This window comes from Poromitra crassiceps (genome assembly GCF_964638095.1).
Source record: "Poromitra crassiceps genome assembly, chromosome: 7".
Lineage (NCBI taxonomy): Eukaryota > Metazoa > Chordata > Actinopteri > Beryciformes > Melamphaidae > Poromitra > Poromitra crassiceps.
This window is the reverse complement of record NC_139628.1, coordinates 12,500,091-12,523,441: the sequence shown is the minus strand read 5'-3', so window position 1 is coordinate 12,523,441 and position 23,351 is coordinate 12,500,091. Positions and strand designations below refer to the sequence as shown.

The window sequence follows — 23,351 nt, the reverse complement described above, 5'->3', positions numbered from 1 at the left end:
TGACCACCCGCCTCAGTGCTTATTATGAGGCCAGAATAACAGATGCTGTCCTTGGCCATTATGAAGGTTAACCCTTTACTTTTTGTTGTATTGATTGTGTATGATTCAACTTTTTATCTATGATTTTATATTATTGCATGTTTTTGTAACAAACGGCTGGACTGGGGGGAATGAATAGCTGTGCCAAAAAAGAAGAAGCTAGGCCTATGTGCTGTAGCCTATTGTATTTTTAATTTTATATTTTTTATATTTTTCCTTTGCAAGTTCAACTGTCAGCTGAGCTCTGTTATTGAAGCTTTGGCTAAAGCCCTGAATTTTACAATGATGTTTTGAAATAAATATGTTTAAAAATCGATTGTGTGTTAAAAGCTTGTGTTACGTTTTCATTAGCGTTAATATATTACAGTAATTTATTTTCAATGTCCGCTATCAAGAGCAATTTGGTTAATAAAATCGCTGGGCTGGGCGCGGTGTTTGTGGTGTGGGAAATGTGTTAAAAGCTTGTATTACGTTTTCATTAGCGTTGATACACTAAGGAAGGTATGTGACCATAATTCATTTCAATGTCCGCTATCAAGAGCAATTCAGTTGGTTCATGAAATCGCTGAGTTGCGTGCCGTGCAGTGTTTGTGGTGTGGGAGATTCGAGCTGTCAAAAGAAGACAAAAGACTTGCTCCTGGCCAATCCCGGCGCTTAACTGCTGCGTAGGCGGGCACAGGGCGTGGTTTTGGCTTAAGTCATCATGGGGGGGTTTTCCTCCTGGTTTTACTTCCTGACCATGCGGCCTAAGGCGAAGTGCGCATGTGTGCCATGACGTATTCCATGAAGTCTCCCACCCATCCCACCCATGGATGTATTAAAAGAAGAAAATACACCCGTATACGGCTCTTAGTGGCTTCTGAAGAAAAAATGCCCCATAACAAATCATTTGATAACTAAAAGAGTCGTTTTATACTTTGAGTGACACCCGGAAAAAATTCCCCTGGGTTTAACAGCTGCTGGAGTCCCCATGCAAGTGGATGGGAATGTTCCTTTCTGGGCTGCATGGCGTCACGTGACTTGCAATACAGAGCTTCGCCACCATGTTCAAATGGCTTCACAGCCCAGCGCTATTCCTGGGGGCTTGGTGCCGTGTTTTTTTTCTGATGGCGAAGGCTATGCGAAGGCATAACCCGCCCCTCTCTGCCTCTGATTGGCCTAGCGTCAAACTTCCATCCAAACACATTCACTTAGCTATCTTGCATTAGGCTAGATCAGTGCTGACCAATTTGGGGCCCGTGGGCCAGCTCCGTTTGCTTTGGCCCGCCACGGATTTGGGATTTTTTTTTTTTTTTTTTTTTTTCCCCCCCCAGATTCTTTATCCCATTTTTTATCCCCCATTAGTGCTAACTTAATTTATTTATCCTGGTTGCTACTCCACCCTCTGCCGATCTGGGGAGAGCCGAAACTGGCTCCATGCTTCCTACGAGACATGGGCAGTTAGCCAGCCGCTTCTTTTCACCTGACAGAGGAAGCTTCACCGGTAGGACATAGCACATGGGAGGTTCACGCTATTCCAACCAGTTCCCCTCCCTCTGAACAGGCGCCCTTAACTCATTGAATGCCATGGACGTCCTTCGACGTCCAATTAAATAGTGACGTAGAATGCCACGGACGTCCTTCGACGTCCAATGCGTTTTTTGACGGTGGGACGTCGATCAAAGCCTTCCGCAGCTCCTGTACAACTATAGTAGCTATTGGAGGTGTATAACCTATTTTACGGACTCATTAGGTGGCGACAGTGCTTGCTCGGTGCAGTCCAGATTAGAGACAGGTCCGAGAAACAGCCTAAAAGCCGTGGATCAAAGACAACCCGATGCATGCTCCCAGAGCCATTTGCTCTGTCGCGGGAGCTGACATTGGCTCCGAACAGGAGTCAATCCGCGCTCACAACTGAGCCCCTCTGTCCCTGTCTGTCTGTCTGTCTGTCTGTATAGTTTATCCAACCGATTAGCAGCCAGGAAAGCAGCCCCTGACGCCAAACCATTCAGCAATCCGGGTTGGCTCTTCCCTGCTGTGGCGCTGAGAGCCGACAGCAGCACACAAACGCACCACTCCGAAAATATAATGGTTGCGTGAGGCTGTGTGCAGTGTGGGGAGGAGTTTACGGGGGGAGGGGGGGAGGGGGGTGGTGCACGCAGGGCATCACACAACAACTACGTCACTACATCAGAAAATATTATCTTCAGACTCAGTGAATGTGCTTGAAATGCTGCATTTCACAAAAGGCGGATTATCTCAGCTAATAATTTGAAAAGCCTGAAAACGCTGAAAACAACCTATCTTCTCCGGCTCATAACTAAAGAACGGAAAATGGTATCAATAAACTTTTTTTTGCTGATGATACAATAGAGCCAGCTCGTTCTTGTGCGTGTTCGGTGTTTACATAGTAATATCACACAATATTCTGTGGGCCTCGAGAAATCACTGAAAACGCTCTGAAAACTCTGGCACTGGGAGCATCCGTTCTCCAAAAGTGGCTGGCACTGAATGAGTTAACGACCAGAGGAGGAACCACATTAGCAACCAGGGTATAGCATGTTTTTGTCAAATTGTCATGGCAAATTGTTTACAAAAGATGGACAATAAAGCTGATTTTCAAAGTACCTTGAGGATTTTTCAAGTTGTGAATTAAGTCAAATTTCTCTCTTGATTACAAAGGTGGAAAATACAACTGTTTTTAACGGGGTGTTTACTGATTAAATGTTTAAGCTCCCCACAAATGCAGATGTTTTTTTTTTATATATATAACCAATTGCAAATTATTACAATTACCAAACAGATAAAAAGTAGATTATTATATTGAAATGTTATTTTAGATTTAGAATGTAAATTTTCTATAAAACACAATACATTTGAATGTAATTCCACAACATTTATTTTTGGCCCTCGGCCCTCCACCCAGATTGAGTTTTGGCCCTTCATGGGAAAGAATTTGGGCACCCCTGGGCTAGATCTTCTACAGTCTGTGGTCAGACCGTCAGACTCAGTGGGTCAGACTCAGACAGACAGCAGTTACGCTTGCTAGCCTGCATGAAAGACGCCAGTGTGTTTATGTTTTTAATATAGTCATATCTATGGTTTATAACACTGCCGCTACTCTTGGCAGTGCACGTATGTAGCCTATAGACAGAGAATTGATCAAGGGTGATATAAAGGGTCATTTACAGTGAACTAATTCAGCTCAATTGTAACACAAGAATGACATGTATTTGAATTTAAATATTAATCAGAGGAAACAAGGTGATGAAATTTAGAATGACAAGGAAAAATACAAGTCATATGCCTGTGCAATAAGTAGGCCTAAATAACTCAGTTATACGGTTTGCAATTGTAACGTTTAATATAATAAAGTAAGATCTCACACATATTTGCTGGATTCACTATCAGTCCGTGCTGGCTGAGCCTCATAAAGAGGGTCTGGAGATGAGACAGGTGCTCGTCAAGTGCTGCTGGCGATAAGTATATCGTCCAAGTAGACGAAAACGAACGGAAGCTCACGGCACACTGAGTCCATTAGGCGCTGGAAAGACTGGGTGGCATTTTTGAGACCAAATGGCATGCGGAGAAACTCAAACAGCCCGAACGGCATGATCACTGCTGTTTTGGCGAGGTCCGGTGCATGCACGGGCACCTGATGATTTCTGCGCACCAGGTCCACTTTAGAAAAGACACGGCTACCCGACAGATGTGCCGAAAAGTCCTGGATATGTGAGACCGGGTAGCGGTCAGCCATGGTCGCATCGTTAAGGCGGCGGTAGTCACCGCACGGGCGCCATCCGCCACCCACCTTGGCGACGATGTGTAGCGGGGATGCCCAGGGACTGTCCGAGCGGTGAATGATGCCCATCCGTTCCATATGTGCAAACTCCGCCTTGGCGACAGCCAGCTTGGCGGGGTTAAGGCACCTGGCCCTGGCGTAGACGGGCCGGCCCTCGGTGGCGATGTGATGCTCAACCCTGTGCTTTACTGTGGGCTCCGAGAATGTGGGCTGGGTGAGGCCGGGGAAACATAATCAAAATAATATATAATTATTTTTATTATGTTTCTCCCCTATACTTATTTATAGGCCTACTTATTATTCTTTGTTCCCAGCGTGTCAATATTTATTAGTGTTTAGACATGTACTATGCATTTCCATTTGCCTTGTTTTCCCCCCTATATTTCTATGACCTGGTAGTCTATTTTTGTTTTCTACATTTTTACGTCACTGCTGCGTCAGACTTACCTTCCGTATGCCACGTCACCTTACCTGTTTGCCACGTATGCCCCTTTATTATAGGAGCGGTAGCCAACGCTCAGCTGCCATAGCCTGATGAAGACCCAGTGAGGTTGAAACGCGTTGCGTTTTCCTGCCCGTGTCTCTTATTGTGTATGAAGTTGTACATTGTATGTAAACCTGTGGTTACCTGTGTACCAACACTTATGGATTAAATTTCTCGCAAAAAAGTTACCAGTAAGCTCCTTTTTCCACTTTTGTATTCTACTTGACTTTGAGCTTGCTTGCTGCCACTTTCTCTACTCCTCCCAGCTTTAAACCAAAGTATGGCTTTTGAGTGGTGTTGCTGAAGGATTCTGGGCAAAATCTCCACAGTAAGTAAACTGTTTTACACTCAAGAATTCTACACTATAATTGTCATGCAGTAAGAGTGCCCTCTAGGGGTTGAAACCCACTTTCGCAGTTGGGTCTGCCAAGAGGCTGATCTTCGGTTCATGTTCATCAAGACCGCCCCTCACAGCACCAAAGCAACCACAACTTGGTGGCCCTTTTCAGAGCAACCAACCGTGTTGATGTTGCGTTGACTTCCTGATTTATCACCAAAGGTTGCTGTGAAAAGGGTCTCCAGATGTAACGTTTTACAGTTGACCTATAGTCAGTGATTGAGTCGGGTGGTTATAACTATTGTGCTGTTTAGACAGTTTAGAGTTAGACACAATATGACCATGTTGCTAATGCAGCTAGCGCTAGCTAACTACTAGTTCATAGTTGTAATGTAATGACCAAGGAGCTGGAATAAAACGGACACATATTTCCAGAACCAACCACTCAGTCCAACGTCCTTGTTGAATCCCCTCCAAGCTACAGGCCATGTCGAAGCCACCATGAGGCGTTATTATGAAACCCACAGCACTGGCGGAGAGTGTCCTCTGCTACATGTGAGAGGATCCTCCGCTACATGTGACTGTGGTGGGGACTTGTGAGTTGTGAGGGCGGGGACAGAGCGGGGTGAAAAAGGCCACGTCCTAAGCCCCGCCCCCCAACCCAAGATGAGACGTTGACTCTGGGGGTTTAGTTTCGTTTAAAATATAATTTTAAAGTCTTTACCGCTCCTTCACCCCACATTATTTTTAAGTAGCCTACTGCAAATCAGATGTTCAAATAGAATGGAAAAACACCACAATGTTATGTGACTGAATAGGCTACAAATCAAAAGATCCAGCCAAAACCCATTAAGAACTTTCCAGTTTTGCACCTCCCTCCTCTGTCCTGTCCTCCCTGTGGAACCCTAACGTCACTGTACATTACTATGTGTGATTCTTTAATATCTATAAATACAGATGCAAGCTCTGCTCTGCTCCTTTTAGGGTGCACCTGCTGCTGCCCTGCAGTTTCTCTCTTAAGGTCCTTACACACGCGCTGTTGGTTTTTTCATAGTGCGATTAATTGTTGCCCGTCAATAAGATTTTTTGAACCTATATCAGTGAATGTTTCTTTTTTCCCCAGACAAGGGTAAATTTGTCAGAAATTCACTTCCAACGTGAACACATCTGTTGCTGTGATTGACAGGTGGGTCAAAATTTGCATTGCATTTTCGTGCTGTGTATTTGCATCGCTCTTGGTGTGTAAACAGTCTTTAGTATGATGTCCACCCAAAGGTGGCCAGAGCAGGGTTGGGCCCTTCTGCAGTTGCTACTGGTGGCATCTCTCTCTGGGGCTGAGGAGCCGGTGTGTCGGCAGATAGGTGAGCCGGAGATCCCCCAGCTGTCTAAGAATGGAGACATTATTTTGGGTGGACTCTTCCCTTTCCACAGCAGCTGGAAAGACAGACATGACACCTACATGTACAGACCACCACCACTGCAGTGCACAAGGTAAATCACACTGTAGCAAGCTGCTTGACATAAGTAAGATAGAAGATTAGAAGAGCTGGGTAGATATATAAAATGTATGAAAAAAGGTTATCCCACTGAGTTGTGAAATAAGAAATCTTTACTGATATTGTTTCACTTTTAATTTTGTTTCATTTCAAGGACATACTGGGTATACAGTAACACCAACAATGTATAACTGCTTGTGTCAAGCCTGGTTTTCTCAGGTTTCCAGGTTGCTCAGGCTATGCTCTTTGCCATTGAGGAGATTAACAACAGCACAGACTTGCTGCCTGGCATCTTTCTGGGCTACACGATATATGATGGATGTAGCAACAGTGCAAGGGGAATAAGGGTGGCACTGGCCATGGCTAATGGTAATGAGGATATATCCACAGCCTCCAAGGCACCCTGCACCAGACCGGCCCAAGTGCTGGCCATTATAGGACCGGACTCCTCCTCTCCTTCCATGGCTGTATCCACTGTCATTGGACCTTTTCACGTCCCATTGGTGGGTAGTTCCCCCCCCTTCACCTAATGTATAATCATGTACTGTAATGGACCTTGGCCAAAGATCAATTCATTTCATTTTATTTCCTCAATAATTCAATAAATATGATTCTGCAATTTGTCCGACTGCTCACAGTAAAGGCAGTTTTAAGATAATTAATGCTATTGTGCACTGAGTTTTTTGTACATTGTTTTAGAATTTGCATCCTCATCTTGTGAATCTCATTCCTTTCTACTCCCTAGATCAGCCACTGGGCCACCTGTGCTTGTCTCAGTGACAAAGTCCGGTACCCATCCTTCCTCAGAACAATACCCAGTGACTTCTACCAGGGCAGAGCTCTGGCCCAGTTGGTCAAGCACTTTGACTGGACTTGGGTCGGGGCAATTAGGAGCAATACTGATTATGGCAACAAAGGCATGGCCATATTCACAGAGACGGCCCAAAAGCTGGGCATCTGTCTAGAGTACTCTGTATCCGTCTTTAGAACAGATCCACCAGAAAAAATACAGGCAATAATTGACATGATCAAAGTTTCCACTTCCCAGGTTATTGTCACTTTCCTCAACTCCGAGGATTTGGAAATAATAATACATGAGATGGCCAACCACAACCTGACTGGGTACCAGTGGGTCGGCACTGAGGCCTGGATCATTACCCCCTCCTTTGCAACTATGAATGGACACCACATCCTGGATGGTGCTATAGGGCTGACCATCCCCAAGGCCCATGTCACAGGCATGAGAGAGTTCATCGTGGATTTAAAGTCACTCAATTCATCTACTGATAATGAATTGTTCACAGAATTCTGGGAGACAATCTTTGATTGTAGGTTCAAGCAGATGAAGGGCTCAGAGGGGAATCAGAGATACTGTACTGGGTCTGAAGATCTGTCTGGGCAGCAGCACATTTTCACTGATATGTCAAACATGCCCTACTTTGCCAATATCTACAAAGGAGTGTATGCTGTGGCTCACGCTCTACATAGTATTCTTGGCTGTAAAGAAATATGTAGCAATAAGGTACAGCCAGATCCATTCACAGTGAGTTGGTATTGTTTATTACATTGTTGCATGTCCATCATTCTGCAGAGCAAGAATGAGGTGGTTTAAATTGAATGGAATAAGTAAAGTATTATCTACCCACTCAGATTTTGCAGCACATAAAAAAGGTTCAGTTCAAGACAAAGGAGGGGGAGGACGTTTACTTTGATGAGAACGGAGACCCAGCAGCAAAGTATGAAATCATAAACTGGCAGCCGGACGAAAATGGCAGTGTGGAGTTTGTCACCGTTGGTCTTTATGACCCATCTTTACCTGCAGAAAAACAGCTAAATCTGCACACTAAGTTCTTAATTTGGGCACAGAACTCAGAGCAGGTTAATACCATATATGATCATTCATGGATTCTTAGGAGATTATTGCATTCTAATGTCGATTTGATCAGAATTCCAAATGGTGACTTGTAAAGACAACAGCATATCAAAGTGTATCTCATACTGCTTTTTGTTCATGCAGGTGCCTGTGTCAGTGTGCAGTGAGAGCTGTCCCCCAGGAACCCGTAAAGTCCTCCAGAGAGGAAAGCCGGTCTGCTGCTATGACTGTATACCATGTGCAGAGGGAGAAGTCAGCAACACCACAGGTACTCTAGCATTATTTAATGGATCAGAGGATAACGCCTGTAAATTCAATATCAGCAAATAAATATTCAAATATAATAGCAGTATTTAGATGTTTATACACTTCAAGGTAAAAATGTAGTTAATCATCAGTGCATTTGAATATGAAATTTGGGAGTACTGTGAAGTCTTGTTCTGATTTATAGAACATGGCTGAGTAGCAACAACGTATAAATTAGTTGTAGATAACGAACAACTAATTAGTTATTATTCAGGGTTTCACGGTCAGGAGGCTGGAACCTATCCAAGCATACAGGCGCGGACTGCATAATCGGGCACGTTGGGCAAATGCCCGGTGGCCTGGCCTGTCCTGGCCTGACCTGGCCTGGCCTGGCCTGCAAAAAAAAAGACTCACTGAACAGCAGGCCAGGCGCCGCCTACTGGTTTACTAGTGGTTTTATTACTTTATTAGTTAGTCTGAAGTAATAATTACACTTTAGGGTTAAAGTGGGTGCATCTCAATGTAAAATGGGTTTCAAACGGCCCAAATTGGGCTTCAAACGGCCCAAATTGGGCTTCAAACGACCCAAATTGGGCTTCAAACGGCCCAAATTGGGCTTAAAACGGCACAAATTGGGCTTCAAACAGCCCAAATTGGGCTTCAGACGGCCCAAATTTTTCGCCGCATGCATGTCGGCCCGTATCGGCCTGGCCAGCTTGGTATCTAATGCCTGGCCTGAATTATGATCCCAGTCCGCCCCTGCAAGCATTAATTTGGTGTAAAATTCTGAATCAATTAATTACATCAATAGGTAGTGTACATTCTCCATCCTTATAGTCAAATATACAGTATTCCTTGCATGACAAAGATGATCACACTTGGCCTAGCACCACAACTTTATGTTCTCTCAAAAATAGTTGAAAAGAGTGGTACTTTTTTTTTTTTTGTATAAATTCTGCAGCTGCACACTTACATTTTAAACTTGAATTATAATTGTTGTTTTTCTTTGTTCTTTGATGTGAATTTATGGCTTTTTGGCACCTACATGTAACCTTTTAAGGTTGAGATAATTATATTATCATTATATGGTCCAAATATTTCAGTAAAGCACTTGAATCACTAGACATATTCTTGCTTGGCTGGTATACTTGAAATGATGGTAAAATGCATTATTTGTAGTAAAATAACATGTCAATCTTTTGCGGGTCAGCCCGTGCATTAGAGAGCTGCGCGGGCCTGAAATTTCTGCCCGAGCCCTCCCCGGCCCGTGACATGCAGACCCGTGCCCGGTCCGGCCCGGAGGAGTTATAAAATTGATTGGCCCGAGCCCATGGCGAGGCCCGAAGCCAATATTACGATATAATGACACATCTCTCTCCCTCTCTGTTCCGCGTGCTGCGTCGCCGTGCGGCCGTCCTGCGCAGCCTCTCTCTGTCTGTCTCTCTATTTGACTCTCTCTCTCTCTGTGTTCGGGAGCTGTCCGCTCACTGTACATGGACGGACACGGCACAAACGGCTTGTTTTTTCTCTCTATCTCTCTTCGGGAGCTGTCTACAGCTACTAACGTCACGTGAGGGTCTGTGTGTGACTGTGTGGCTGGGGGAGTGTCTGTGCACTCCTCCTCTTTGTCTGACTGTGCTCTGCTGTGTCAAATCAAGCGAGACCGCTAATACAACATTATTTACCGTAAATTCCGGACTATAAGCCGCACCTTTTTTCCCGTTTTTTGGGCTTTTTTGGCCCCTGCGGCTTATATAACGGTGCGGCTTATCTATGGATTAAAAAAAAAAAAAAAAAAAAAAAAAATCTCTCTTTTTTAGCACTCTTTCTAACTATAAATCCACTTCTGTTTTAATTTCCTCTCTTGCCCTCTTTTCACCACACTGTATGACACTGTATGACACTGTATGACACTGTGTGCACTGTAAATAACAACACAGGTGGTGTTGTGTTATGTTGTTTTGTTGAAATGTTAATAAATGGGAGCTTCCTCAAACAGCCATCTCTTTCCCGACAATCCCCTCTGTGCATGAACCCTTACATATGGTAATTAAACATTAAAACACACAAAAAAAAAAAAAAAAAAAAAAAAAAAACATTAAAACACCCGCGGCTTATAGTCCGGTGCGGCTTATATAAGAAAAAAATAGTCAACTTTGCAGGTGCGGCTTATACACCGGTGCGGCTTATAGTCCGGAATTTACGGGTAATTGAATTATTGAAACGGCCCGACCCCGACCCGGCCCGGACATATTAATTAAAAATAAATAAAAAACAAGCCCGGCCTCGGCCCGTTTTGGTCGGCCCGAGGGGCCCGTGAGGGTACCCTCGGGTTTGCAGCTCTCTACCGTGCATGTCCACCCCTTCCTATCTAGGATGCATCCCTAGTCATCTTGTTCTGGAACCGGCCCTGTTTTTAGAGAACAAATAAATCACTTAACAGCGGCTCAAAAAATGCTTCTTCTCTCAGTTAATAGCTACCGATAGCTCCCTTGATGTCTGTAACACTAGTTTGATAGCTCATGTTAAAGCAGGGAGTTCCCCAAGCCCCGGCAGCTGGCTATTTCTCCGCCTACTGGCCTCTGGCCTACCGGTTCCTTATACACTGTAATTTTTTTATTTTTTTAATACAGTGCACCTGAACGACACATACAAGATACCCGCTGAATAAGTGTCCAAATGTTCATGTAATTCTGGCCAATACTCCACTTCTGTTATAACATTTCAGTCTGGAATATGGAATATCTTTCAATAATCTTTATGACTAAAAGGCTAAAAGTAATCTCATGTGTGAAATGACTGTTCTACAATGAAGTAAAACTGTAAATAATTAACTTGTTGGTTTTGGATTTATTTAGCTTCAAGAGTGCATTTTTGTTCTTGTGTGACCCTCAACACAGGCTTTGAGAATCCCGGGCCACTTACTGATACTTATGCTTAAATTAACCCACTCATATTCTGGTTTATTTCTAGAAAAACATTTTGGCTAGTGGAAATTCTAATTGGCTGGCAACTTCTAGCAGCCATATTGGCAGGTGGTCAAAAAAGTTAATTTCAAGCCCTGCAGGGAGAGCAAGTGGTGACATAGGAGTGAGGGAGAAAAGGATCAAATATTGGTGTTTAAGACTGAATAATGACATCACAACTGTTAATTTAAAATGAGTTATTCCTCTAAACCTGACTTCAAATGCCTAAAATTTTTCCGCGCCGGCGCCGTTTGGCCCCTAACCCACAGCAAAATCTGGCCCTCTGGTATCGAGGACATTTTTTTGTGGTCCTCTCTATCATCAAAGTTCCTGGGTTACGGCATGACAATATTTGTTCGGCCCCCAGCAACAATCTGGGTTTCTCATGTGGCCCCCATGAAAAATAATTGCCCACCCCTGATCTAGCCTCTTAAATTGGTTCTCAAAGTGAACCAGATTCATGCATTTTAGTTTAAAATGTACAAATTTTTCTTACAGGGGGCATGGCCCCCCGAACCCCACAAGAGGGTCCAAGCAAGGTCTACCCACCACAATCTCTCCAAATCCTGTGGGAAACATAGTTATTAGTATTTTCTTTGTTCTTAAAAATATACATTGCCTGTGTTTTGCAATATGGATATTGTTTTATTTATAATTAAATTGAGCATTGGGCCTTTATAAGAATGTTTATTTGTATTATTTCAATTGTCACACTCATGGATACATATTTGAGGTTTGTTTATTAATTGGGAAAAGGACCACTGGAACAAACGCCGTGAACATGAGCTGGCTACTTTTTCAATCTGACTGGCTACTCAAAAGTTTGGGGAACTCTCTGTTAAAGTGGCTGTTAGTTTACATATAGTTGGTAACAAACTGCAGGAGCTTAAAGGGGGACTTACCCCAAAGATATGTAACAAAACGGTGATTTGAAAAAACCTATGGAAAAAAAACAAGAAATTACATATTGTCTATACTATACTCTTTGGCTGTGCTCAGCTCAGGATTTTTTTTTTCGGAAATCGACGCCATTACAGTTTGCCCACCGTCTCGAAAATAATTTATATGAGAGCTGCAATATCTTTATAAATATCAACAACTAGCCAACGCTGGTGGCCTGTATGGAAACAGCGTTGCTCAAAATGGTTGAAAGTTATATCAATTTGGTAATTCAGTGGCGAACTAGAAATTTTATTATTTTTCTGCATATAATGTGTATGTGGCGTCTGTATCTATCGCTAAAAGAGCATAGTGACACGAGGCTCGTTACCGCAGCACACCGCACAATAGGACAAACCCCCCGCTCTGGGGTAACACAATGCGAGATTTCTCCACGTCATTCCCACGTCCAACTTGCGATATACCGCGCCATGAAATCCGTTTTTAATTTTCGTTTGGGGGCTTTTCGTGATTCTTGTTAAAAGTTGTGCAAAAGTTTTCCTCTCAGCGCAGAGCTGCAGGCTGCATTCTCCCCCTCCCTCCCTCCTCCCAGACCCCGGCTGGCGAAACAGCCTCCTGCATGGGGCGCTCAACAACAAACAAACACAGACAGAAATAGCTGGTGTGCGATTTTTCTGCTCAATCAGTGTCTGAGATTGGATACAGGATTGCGGGAATCCCGCATCTGTTTGCGAAGGTGCGACTGGACAGGACGCTTTTCACAGACAGGGGCACAGCGTCAGTGAGGCTGCAGTAGCTGAGTAGCCTGCTATAGTCGGAGCGAGGTGAGTGTCACTTCACCATGCCTTCTCCGAGTCCTCCCCGTCGAAAGTCAAGCGACAGAGAAAGAAAGGACGAGAGAGAGGGGAAATGTTCCGTGCGCTGCAGGCAGAGGGGGGGAGAGAGAGAGAGAGAGACAAGTGCACTGGCTGCGCTATAGGCTACACTCTCCATTCACAAACTGCACTGGTCTATAGCTGTGACCGCGATGGCGCTCCAAGGATTAAATTATTATTACTCTCTTGCCTTTCATGACACAACTTTAAAACGTAGATAGATAGTAAAAAACACATATTTAGGAAAAGTCATGGACAGGCAGGGTCATATCTTTTATTGAAATAGAGTTACATTGAAAATATCAAAACGGTCCCACTGACCACAGTGGCGGTTCTAGTGTTAACAGGTCAAGTGACACAAACAGCCAATGAGCTGTGTGTATTGTAGCACCATAGGAGTTGTGAGGAGCCGAAAGGGTAGGGGGAGTAGGGGAGTAACTATCTTGAAATCCCATAGTCTTTGGTTCATCGTGACATCACGACGTATCAAATATCCCATTCATTTTAGGGCACAAAAAAAAGCAGTAGTTCCACCCATAGAGGGCACTTATGCCAGTTACGCTGCTGAAAAATGATACAAATGGTAAAATGGCAACAGTTTGGTCTCAAATGTGAAAATTTTGAGCAGCATTCTTCACACACCACCCCCAAAGTCATATATATTGGTTAAAAGCTGAAAAAAAGTGTTTTGGGGGTTAGTTACACTTTAAAGTTATAACTCATCAAGGCCAACAGCCAGTCCCTCCAGGATTTCTCCTCCAGTTTTTTTGTGATTATTGCGATCATAAATGTTCGATTTTGCAGCGGCTTTTCTCAAAATTTGCAATGCAATTTGTGACATTTTATGTGAATTTTTGAGGTAAAGTTGCGGGAACTGGCAAAAATTGCGGAGTTGCAGAAAAATTCAGATTTTATTTTTTTATTTTTTTATTAAAAAAAGTATTGTCCTCCTTCATCATTTCTCTTCTCATTTCTTCCTCATCCTCAATGATGCTATTATCACTTTACCTTTTCTCATACATTTTGCTTAGTGCTTCATATTTTTCCTCTTATCCTTATTTCCTCTTCATGCCTTCCCTGTCCTCCTCATCCCTTGTTCCTTGTTAAATTTTTTCAAACTACTAGACCCGGAGCTAAATATATAATTGTAATTGTGCATCCTTTGATCTTCTGAAAAGGAAGTTTGAATTGCCTGGCAGGAACTGGCTCAAATTCCTGCAAATCAGAAATTATGTTCGATCGAAGATTCATACCTTTGAAGCCCTCCCAAATGAACCTGCTTTTTTCGATGTTTTGCTAGGCCCTCCTCACTCCACCTCATCTCTAGATTTGTGTGTCTGTTTAATGACTGTACCATGGCCTCTACTGAGAGGATTAGAGAAGCATGGCAGGAGGAACTCTGTACTGATTTATCTGACATTATATGGGAAGGAGTCTGTCGGTTGTACAACTCTACTCAGTTAATAGCAGACACCAGCTGATCCAATTTAAAGTCGCTCACCGTCTTTTTTATTTTTATTTTTTTATTTAACCTTTATTTAACCAGGAAAATCCCATTGAGATTAAGAACCTCTTTTTCAAGGGAGACCTGGCCAAGATAGGCAGCAGCAAGTACAAAAGTTACAGTTACAAAAATTTCACAGATAAAACAAACAACATAACGTATTGACTTTTCAAGCAGATCATGAAAAACAAGCACATGTAGTGGAATCGGCCACAAGTACACTCAATTTGGATTTAAAGGCGTTCAAAGAAATTAACCCTGTTAGTTTCCAATCATTCTGCAGCATATTCCATGCTAAAGGTGCAGAGTGGACAAAAGCCTTTTTACCCAATTCAGTACGAGCATATGGAACAGAAAGCAACAAGTAATCTTGAGAACGGAGGGAGTGAGGACCAGCACTTCTCTGTGCAATTAAGGCACAAATGTAGGAAGGCAGTAGACCAAGTAATGCCTTATATATAAAAGTATACCAGTGACTGAGCCTTCTCCACTACTAAGCAGAAATTACACAAGATCTTCCTTACTGTATCACCACTGTGCGAAAGGTGTCAAGGCCTACAAAATAACCCTTCAGCCGGAGGCAGAACTCACCATCTTCGGCTGCTCTGAGTCTTCTCTGAACTTCCCTACAGCTGTGCAACAGTCTCTGACACAGGGGACAACTGAAACTCATCAAGAAGGAATGGAAGTCCCCCTCTTCACCCTCCGTTCAATTGGATTTGACCTCTGTTATACAGATGGAGAGACTTCAGTTCCTGAGGTCCAACTCACTTAAGAAATTCTCTGCTATTCGGGACCTGTTTCTAGCCTACCTCGTTGAGGTTGGGGGGGACGGGTGATTCGCCTGGCTGGTTTCTCATGGACCCACTGTCCCCTCTTACATGCATATAAGCACCTTACGCGACTCGTAGCACGACGTAATACTGAATGTCGATCATATTTTTTTTTCATTCGTTTTTTTGTGTCTTGAGCTTGTGAGTTTGTCTTGTACGTATGTTGTTCAAAAAAGGTGAAAATAAAATATTGGAAAAAAAAAGTGTCACGGCCAGTGCTTCTAGCATTAACAGTAACAAACGTTTACCATGGTGCTGCGTCTATATGCCGACAACCCGCAATGCAGAGCCCACAAGCAGATCCAGCTGAGCGGTGCAGCATGTCGGTGGACTTGCTTTAGCTCCTGCACGGCTCCAGCACGGTGGGCTCCAGCCCTAACGCCTAACCCCTAACCCCTAACCCTACCGGGCTGTCGGCTTTGCAGGTTGTCGGCATAGTGAGTGGACCCAAATACCATTCCATGATAACAGATGAATCGATCTTTCCATTGAACTTGGAAATTCTAAAGAAACAATAGCTATGGTTTTCTTTGACTAAGATAAGACTATAATACTCAGACTTTTAGTCGACTAAAACTTGACTAAATAACAACAGGATGAGGTTGACTAAATATGATGAAAACTAAGGACATTTGACAGGGGGCTAAGACTAATAATAAAATAAAATAAAAAGCAAACAAAATTGACGCCGACCTGGCCTGCTGCCACCACTGTGGGGAAATAAGGGAGCTAGTCAGGAAATCTAATATCTGTTTTGATTTTAACTTGTAGATTCCATCACCTGTGAGCGATGCCATCCTGAATTCTGGTCAAACGAGAAAAGAGATGACTGTGAAAAGAAGGACACAGAGTTTCTATCATATGAAGAGATTATGGGAGCACTGCTCGCGGCGGCGTCCCTGTTAGGAACTGGCATGACTGCTATGGTGGCTTTCATCTTCTTCAGATACAGGAACAGCCCCATAGTCAAGGCCAACAACTCTGAGCTGAGCTTCCTGCTGCTCTTCTCCCTGTCCCTGTGTTTCCTGTGTTCTCTGACCTTCATCGGCCGGCCCTCTGAGTGGTCCTGCATGCTGCGACACACAGCATTTGGGATCACCTTTGTCCTATGCATGTCTTGTGTTCTGGGGAAAACTATAGTGGTGTTACTGGCCTTCAGGGCTACACTTCCAGGGAGTAATATCATGAAATGGTTTGGCCCTGCTCAGCAGAGACTCAGTGTTGTGGCTTTCACTCTCATACAGGTCCTGATTTGCATACTTTGGCTAACTATCTCTCCTCCTTTTCCTTTTAAGAATTTTAAACATTTTAAAGACAAACTCATCTTAGAATGTGCATTAGGCTCAGCTGTAGGCTTCTGGGCTGTGTTGGGCTATATAGGAGTCCTGGCTATGTTATGTTTCTTTCTGGCTTTTTTGGCTCGGAAACTTCCCGATAATTTCAATGAAGCCAAATTCATCACCTTCAGCATGCTGATATTCTGTGCGGTCTGGATCACCTTTATCCCTGCGTATGTCAGCTCTCCAGGGAAGTTCAGTGTTGCTGTGGAGATATTTGCAATTCTGGCCTCCAGTTTTGCACTGCTAATCTGTATTTTTATTCCAAAATGTTACATAATCTTATTGAAGCCAGAAAAGAATACAAAAAAGAACATGATGGGTAAAATGCCATCAAAATCATCATGACGAGTGAATATAATAAGCATAGTAGATTGACAATAACTTGTTTCAATAAAAACACATTTAATTCATGAACGCAATAGGGTACTATTATAATTAGCTGTGCTTACTGTCATTGATATTGGTGAGCCCAGGAATCGAGCGTGCGAGATGCCTAGTTGTTTTGAAAAGTATTATACAAATAACGTTATTATTATAAAGTTATTATTAATCCCAATCATTGATACAGTACACTGCCCCCCTGTGGCTAAAAATGGAGGCCAGCTTTTATTGCAAACTCCTCCTTGTCAGCAATGCTATTTTCTAAGCTAGAGACGCCTGGGACTTTAAGAAATCTGAGTTTTGTTGTGAAAAACTCAATCAAAATACTGAACCAGCTCAACCAGGTCAGGAGAGTTCTGAGTATACCAGATGTTTCTGTCAACACACCAATTTGTTTTAATCATTAATTTCTAGCTCCATGGTCAGACAGAAACTACCATGCCTGGAGTGGGGGCTAGTTTCCGTTAGAGACATAGATGGTCATTTCGCATCTTTTGAACTTCTGAGGGGGAAATTTGAGTTGCCCAGCACGCATTGGATCAGATACCTACAAGTTAGACAGTGGTCCCTATCGTTGCATCGGCGCTGTTTCTAGGCCGAGCGTCTGGCGCAGCGCAAATCAGTGGGCGTGGACCAGCGCACTTGATATCGTCGTGCTGGCGCTACACGCAGCCTAAAGCATTACAACCACGCCTTTTAAGCGTAAAATTATGCACCTGACGTCATGCTCATTGGATAACTGCAATAAACGAATCGCACGCTTGCCTTTTTAGCTCCAATTCCAGTGATCCCGCAAAACCAGACGAAAGCCTAACGCTCTGCCCCCCCCCCCCTCCCTTCATCCAGTCTGTCTGTCTGCATTATAGGCTATTATTCCATATTATTATGCTTCTCAAACCAATCTAACTGCAGTTTCAATACTGCAAGCATGTAAATACGCTACACTATAGCAAGATCAAAGTGAAAAGAATGTTCTAAATGCATCAGCTACAAAAATATAGCCTATATATGATGAGATTAATTTTATATTGGTGAAAGTTTGTTCAGAACGATATCGTTTTCTCTCCCCTGCTGCAGGTAGAATGATGCACATAAATATACCCTACATTATGTAAAGTCATTGCATAAATGTGTTTTTATTGTAAAACTAAATGTGAAGTTGGGCCAAGTTATTGGAGCGGACATCAGGACAGCACATGACAGTAGAAGCGCTTCTGAAGCGCGTTCCGCTAACACTTAGCTAAATGACGTTAAATCGACAAAGGATATATATAGGCCCAGGAGGACATATATGTTTCACTTAGGGTGGTGTTTTAATTTCGATGATTTATTTGGTCCAATATTGAAATGTTCTACAATTGCAGGCTGTGTTACCATTACACATTATTTTAGATCGACCTTTTATATCTATTTCGCCTCATTTGGTTGCTATTTAGTAGCAAAATTGAGTACCCAATTGCATCCTGGGACATTCACAGGCAGTCAGAGAGAGACAGTCGTATTGTGCCTGTCAGACTGTGGTACACGGAGTTGTTTTACCCAGGCTGGACGCGTTGTCACACAGGCTTGTGACAGTAACTCAACGCGGAAGGATTTATTTCACAATAAACTGGTAAACGCACACCAATGCCTGCTCCTGTCAGTAGGAGAGAGGGAAAGAGTGACACAGAGAAGGGTGACAGAGGAGAGAGGGGAGGGAGAGAGCCAGAGGGGAGCGCTCCGCGCAACTGGCCCACTGAAATAGGCCTGCTTTTCAAAGGCGCAAGGCGCTAAATTAACGCCAGGTCGGAAGATAGCAGTACGCCGGTATTTAGCGCCGACACGCCCACTTCGGCCCATTCTGGGACTGCGCCACGCCCATTCGGCCTAAAGCGCATTTGGCAGCGTAAAGCCATATTGATATCGTCCCAAAACAGGCGCAAGGCACGTTTTTTTGTGTTTAAGGCCCGTTTTAGCGCCGAAGGCCTGTGGGAGAATAGGGCCCATTATGTTCGATCCAAGTTTCGTGACTTTGAAGTTCTCCCAAATGAACATGCTTTTTTTATGTTTTGTTGAGTCCCCCTGACTCCAGGCATATTATTTCTAGATTTGTGTATCTGTTTGATGGCTGTATCAGGGCCTCCACTGAGAGGATTAGAGAGGTATGGCAGGAGGAACTTGGTGTTGAATTGTCTGAAATCATATGGGACAGGAGTCTTTCTGTGGTCCAACAGACACCAGCTGATCCAATTTAAAGTCACTCACCGACTAACATGATAAAATTCCTTACGATAACCGCACTGTTTCAAATTTTCATTATCATTAAAACCGTGGTACCGTGATTACCGTGGTACCGTGATTACAGGGCTTTGAAAAACATGGTTGATACTGTCCATCATCAACCAAAGTTGGCAACAGTCTCCCAGATGCAAACGTGCAGCCTTGGAAAAATGATTTCAGTGAGTGTATCAATCCTTTTTGGGTCTGAGTTTTCAATATAAAACGTTGCAAAATGATTTCAGTGAGTCTCTCAGTACTTTTTGAAAAATTTCAGCAATTTTTTTTACAAATACCGTGATAATGATAACCATCATAATTTTGGTCACGATAATCGTGATGTGAAATTTTCATACCCTTACATCTCTAGGCCTATGTGATGGAGACATACAGACAATGGATGGATGTGGCTACAGCCTAAGTGATGGGGGCTTTTGTGTGAATAAATGATGCCCATTGAAGCCCAGTGTTGCGTTTTTGCAACATTGAAAAAGATTAATCCAAATTATGTGTATTATCATTTCTTTTTATTCACGTTTTCTATGACTTAACATCTTTAGAAAATGGGAAAACATACTGCAGGTCAAATAACACTTGGAAAATTGTTGAAATTGTTCCAAAAGAGAGGGTTGGGGGGGATGGGGGGTTCTATGATGGGCAACGGGAGGCAGCCATCTTGTTTGCACTTGGCGGTATGCCTTACAGTGTTAGTAGCTATAGATTACTGCAGGGATGATGTATATTTTGTTGGCTTAACCAACAATCGCCACCATGTTGGATCATATGGGGGAAATGGTTATGGGGTTTTAGAATGGCGAATTTGCTTAAATGCATAAATTATGTCTGTGGTTAACCAAAGTTTATGAAACTGCTGCCTTTTTGTCAGCACGATAATCTTCACAAACGTGGACAACTTGTATGACTTTTGATGCGTAAATGCATTTTTTTCATGCGATTTTCAGAAATCATTTCAAAGATCATAAAAATGGGCCTCGTTTGTGAAGATTATTGTGCTGAGACAAAGGCCGCAGATTCATAAACTTTTATTAACCACAGACCTTATTTGATGCATTAAGCGAAATCCACATTCTTAGCCTTTTCCATGGGCGAATATACACCTTCCAAACAGGGGTTACACCACCCAGAAGTCAATAATACTCCGGTAGGGGGGTCTCCTGGATAAAGACATTTTGTAAATTTTAAAATAAAATGCATTAATCTGGGGCACTATGCTGTGGCTTTACAATGATGAAAAAATAATTATTATATAAGCAGGTGTTTGCAGTCAACTACTTGAAATTAATATGTGGCAGTCAAAATCTATTTGTGGTGCTCAAAATCTATTGTGGTGTACCTCCACAAATAGATAACTGTATAGGAGACACTGAATGTTATAGTAGGATGACAACACATTCTCCAACAACATATCACAATATGCTGAATGACACTTACAGTAGATGCAACTTTACCCAAGCTGCAGTCAGGTCACATGTGATATCTCGATCTGTTCTCACACTACTGTCTGGAGAAATGACAGTTCAATCTAAGCAGAGGTGGAGCTTTCAAACTGCCACATTGTGACAGTCGCAGCCTGCGTGGTTGTCACTGTCACCGGTGGTCCACCGCCGCTTCTCCCCTCTTCTTCGTCGCCCGAACTGAGAACAACAATGTTGCTGCTGCCGCCGGCTGCTGCTGAGGTGACCGGCATGGTGATATTGTTGCAGTCATGTTTCTCTGTATCAGTCCTAGTTTTCTTAGAGAAAAATCGGTCGAGAGTTTGGTTTACCCTTTTAGCCATGTTAAATATCTCTGTCTCGTCTGTCTCGGTATGTTTCCTTTGTTGACACGCTGTCGCTGACGTCTGACGCAAGCACGTAGTAGCACGTAGTACCACGACCAGCGAGCATCACGTGAGCTGAGTTGAGACGTCAAGTACAGATTTATTTTCTTCAGAAACACAACACATGATATATATAATATATTCGATTAGATTTGGTTTAAATCGTTTATGTAAAAAAAAAAAAAATCATCTGGCCACTAGGGGTTGCACGTGCAGCCAGTGCACCAACGTATAATCGCCCATGGCCTTTTCCCCTTATGATCAAACATGCTACTTCCTGACTCATTCCTGCGGTTCTCCATTTCCCCCCCAAAAAATGTTGCAGTGTTACAGTTTAGGGGTGTTGGAATATGTAGTTTTTGGTTCAATTCAGTTCAGGATAGGTAAGCTAAACCTTCGTTCAGAGCATCTTCAGTTCAGACGGTCCTCCACAAACGATCCAGCCAAATTTTCTGGAATTATCATAAATTGAGCCCACAGTGTGCAATGGTTTAGGTACTGTAAACAGCTTTATTTAGCTACTCGCTAATAGAGATGAAATGATATGAACATTTCATATTACGATTATAGTGACAAAAATTATCATGGTTATCAGTATTTATAGAGCGAATTTTATTAGATTGTTTAAGTTCCTTTTTAGACACCACTGACAACCAGTTTGGGTTTAAAGCCAAGCATGGCACAGACTTTTGCATATATGCACTGAAAGAAGTGATTGATATGTATAAAGGTAAGAACTCCTCTGATTTGGTGCGCTTTATTGATGCCTCTAAGGCTAAGCCAGGCATTCGATAGAGTCAACCATCAGAAGCTGTTTTTAAAGATGAGAGAGAGTGGTGTGCTTATAGCATTATTAGAATCTTGGCATTCTGGTATGCCAACCAGACCATGCAGATCAGATGGGGTAATTTGGCCTCTGCACCTTTTGGGGTGGGGAACGGCATCCGGCAGGGGGGGCTTCTTTCCCCTGTCCTCTTTTTTACATGAATGACCTCTCTGTACAGCTCAGTAGCTGTAGAACTGAATGTGTGCTGGGTAACACCTGGATAAATCATTGTATGTACTACACTGACAATCTGACCATCCTGTCTCCAAGCAGTGCTGGTTTTCAACAGCTGCTGAATATATTTGTTCTGCGTATGGAGTAGATTTTGATGTGAAATATAATGCTAAAAAGAGTGTCATTATGGTTTGCAGAACAAGAGATGATAAGGATCTCTCCTTCCCTTCTTTTTATTTGTCAGGACTGGTTCTTGAAGTGTGCTGTAGAACCAAGTACCTGGGTCACATTCTTACTGATCAAATGAACGATGATGATGACATGTATAGGCAGCGGCGTGTCTTGTATGCAGAAGCTAATATGCTGAGGAAAAGGTTTTATTTTTGCTCTGATGAGGTCAAGATTAACCTGTTTAGAGCCTATTGTACTCCTCTTTATACTGCCCCCCTGTGGGTCAAGTTTAAGCAGGCTAGCATTCAAAAGCTTCAGGTTGCCTACAATGACTGCACGAGGATTCTGCTCAGAAAGCCAAGGTGTTGCAGTGCTAGTGAAATGATTTGTGGTGCAGGAGTCTACACCTTTCATGCCCTGCTGAGAAATCTGACGTACAAGTTTATCTGTCGTCTTAATGTATCTCAGAACTTTATTATGCTGTTGTCTCAACCTGGTCTCAGTGCTATTACGTACCAGTCTAGCATTTCGGCAGATTGGTACAATCTTTTAATGTAATGTATTGGCGTATGTATGTTGGGATTGTTTATGTATTGTCTGTTTTATACTGGACCTTGTGTCTGCTAATAAAGTGATGATGATATTATCACCGTATTATTAAAATGTGCTGAAAATGTTCAAAAAGTACTAATACACTCACAGAAATAATTTCACCAAGTTTTATATAGAAAACTCAGACCCAAAAAGGACTGATATCACTGAAATAATTTCTCCAAGGCTGCGCGTCTGCATCTGGGAGACAGTTGCCAATTTTTGTTGATGATTGACAGTATTTACTTACCCCACTAGCCGGGCGCTTCTCGCTCATACTGAGCATTAGCGCCCGGCAAACGTAAACGCATTTCCCATCAAACTATCTGCCGCTTTCACGTCTAGGTATTAAAGCCAACCCTTACCTGAGCCAAACACGTGAAGTGAAGACGCTATCCGATGACCAACATCCTCTTCTTTTAATAACATATACTGGCC

At 43.0% G+C, this 23,351-nt stretch overlaps 1 protein-coding gene across 1 annotated transcript; it reads left to right on the top strand.

The window, feature by feature from the left end:
- Window positions 1–3,898: 3,898 nt before the first annotated feature.
- Window positions 3,899–17,019, top strand: LOC310779411 (extracellular calcium-sensing receptor-like; the record flags this gene model as incomplete). The annotated part of the gene is made up of 6 exons (XM_083639946.1): window positions 3,899–4,034; window positions 6,357–6,604; window positions 6,883–7,680; window positions 7,788–8,015; window positions 8,155–8,278; window positions 16,106–17,019. 6 exons carry the CDS (start codon window positions 3,899–3,901, stop codon window positions 17,017–17,019), a joined length of 2,448 nt encoding a protein of 815 aa, XP_083496072.1.
- Between the last annotated feature and the right edge of the window lie 6,332 nt (window positions 17,020–23,351).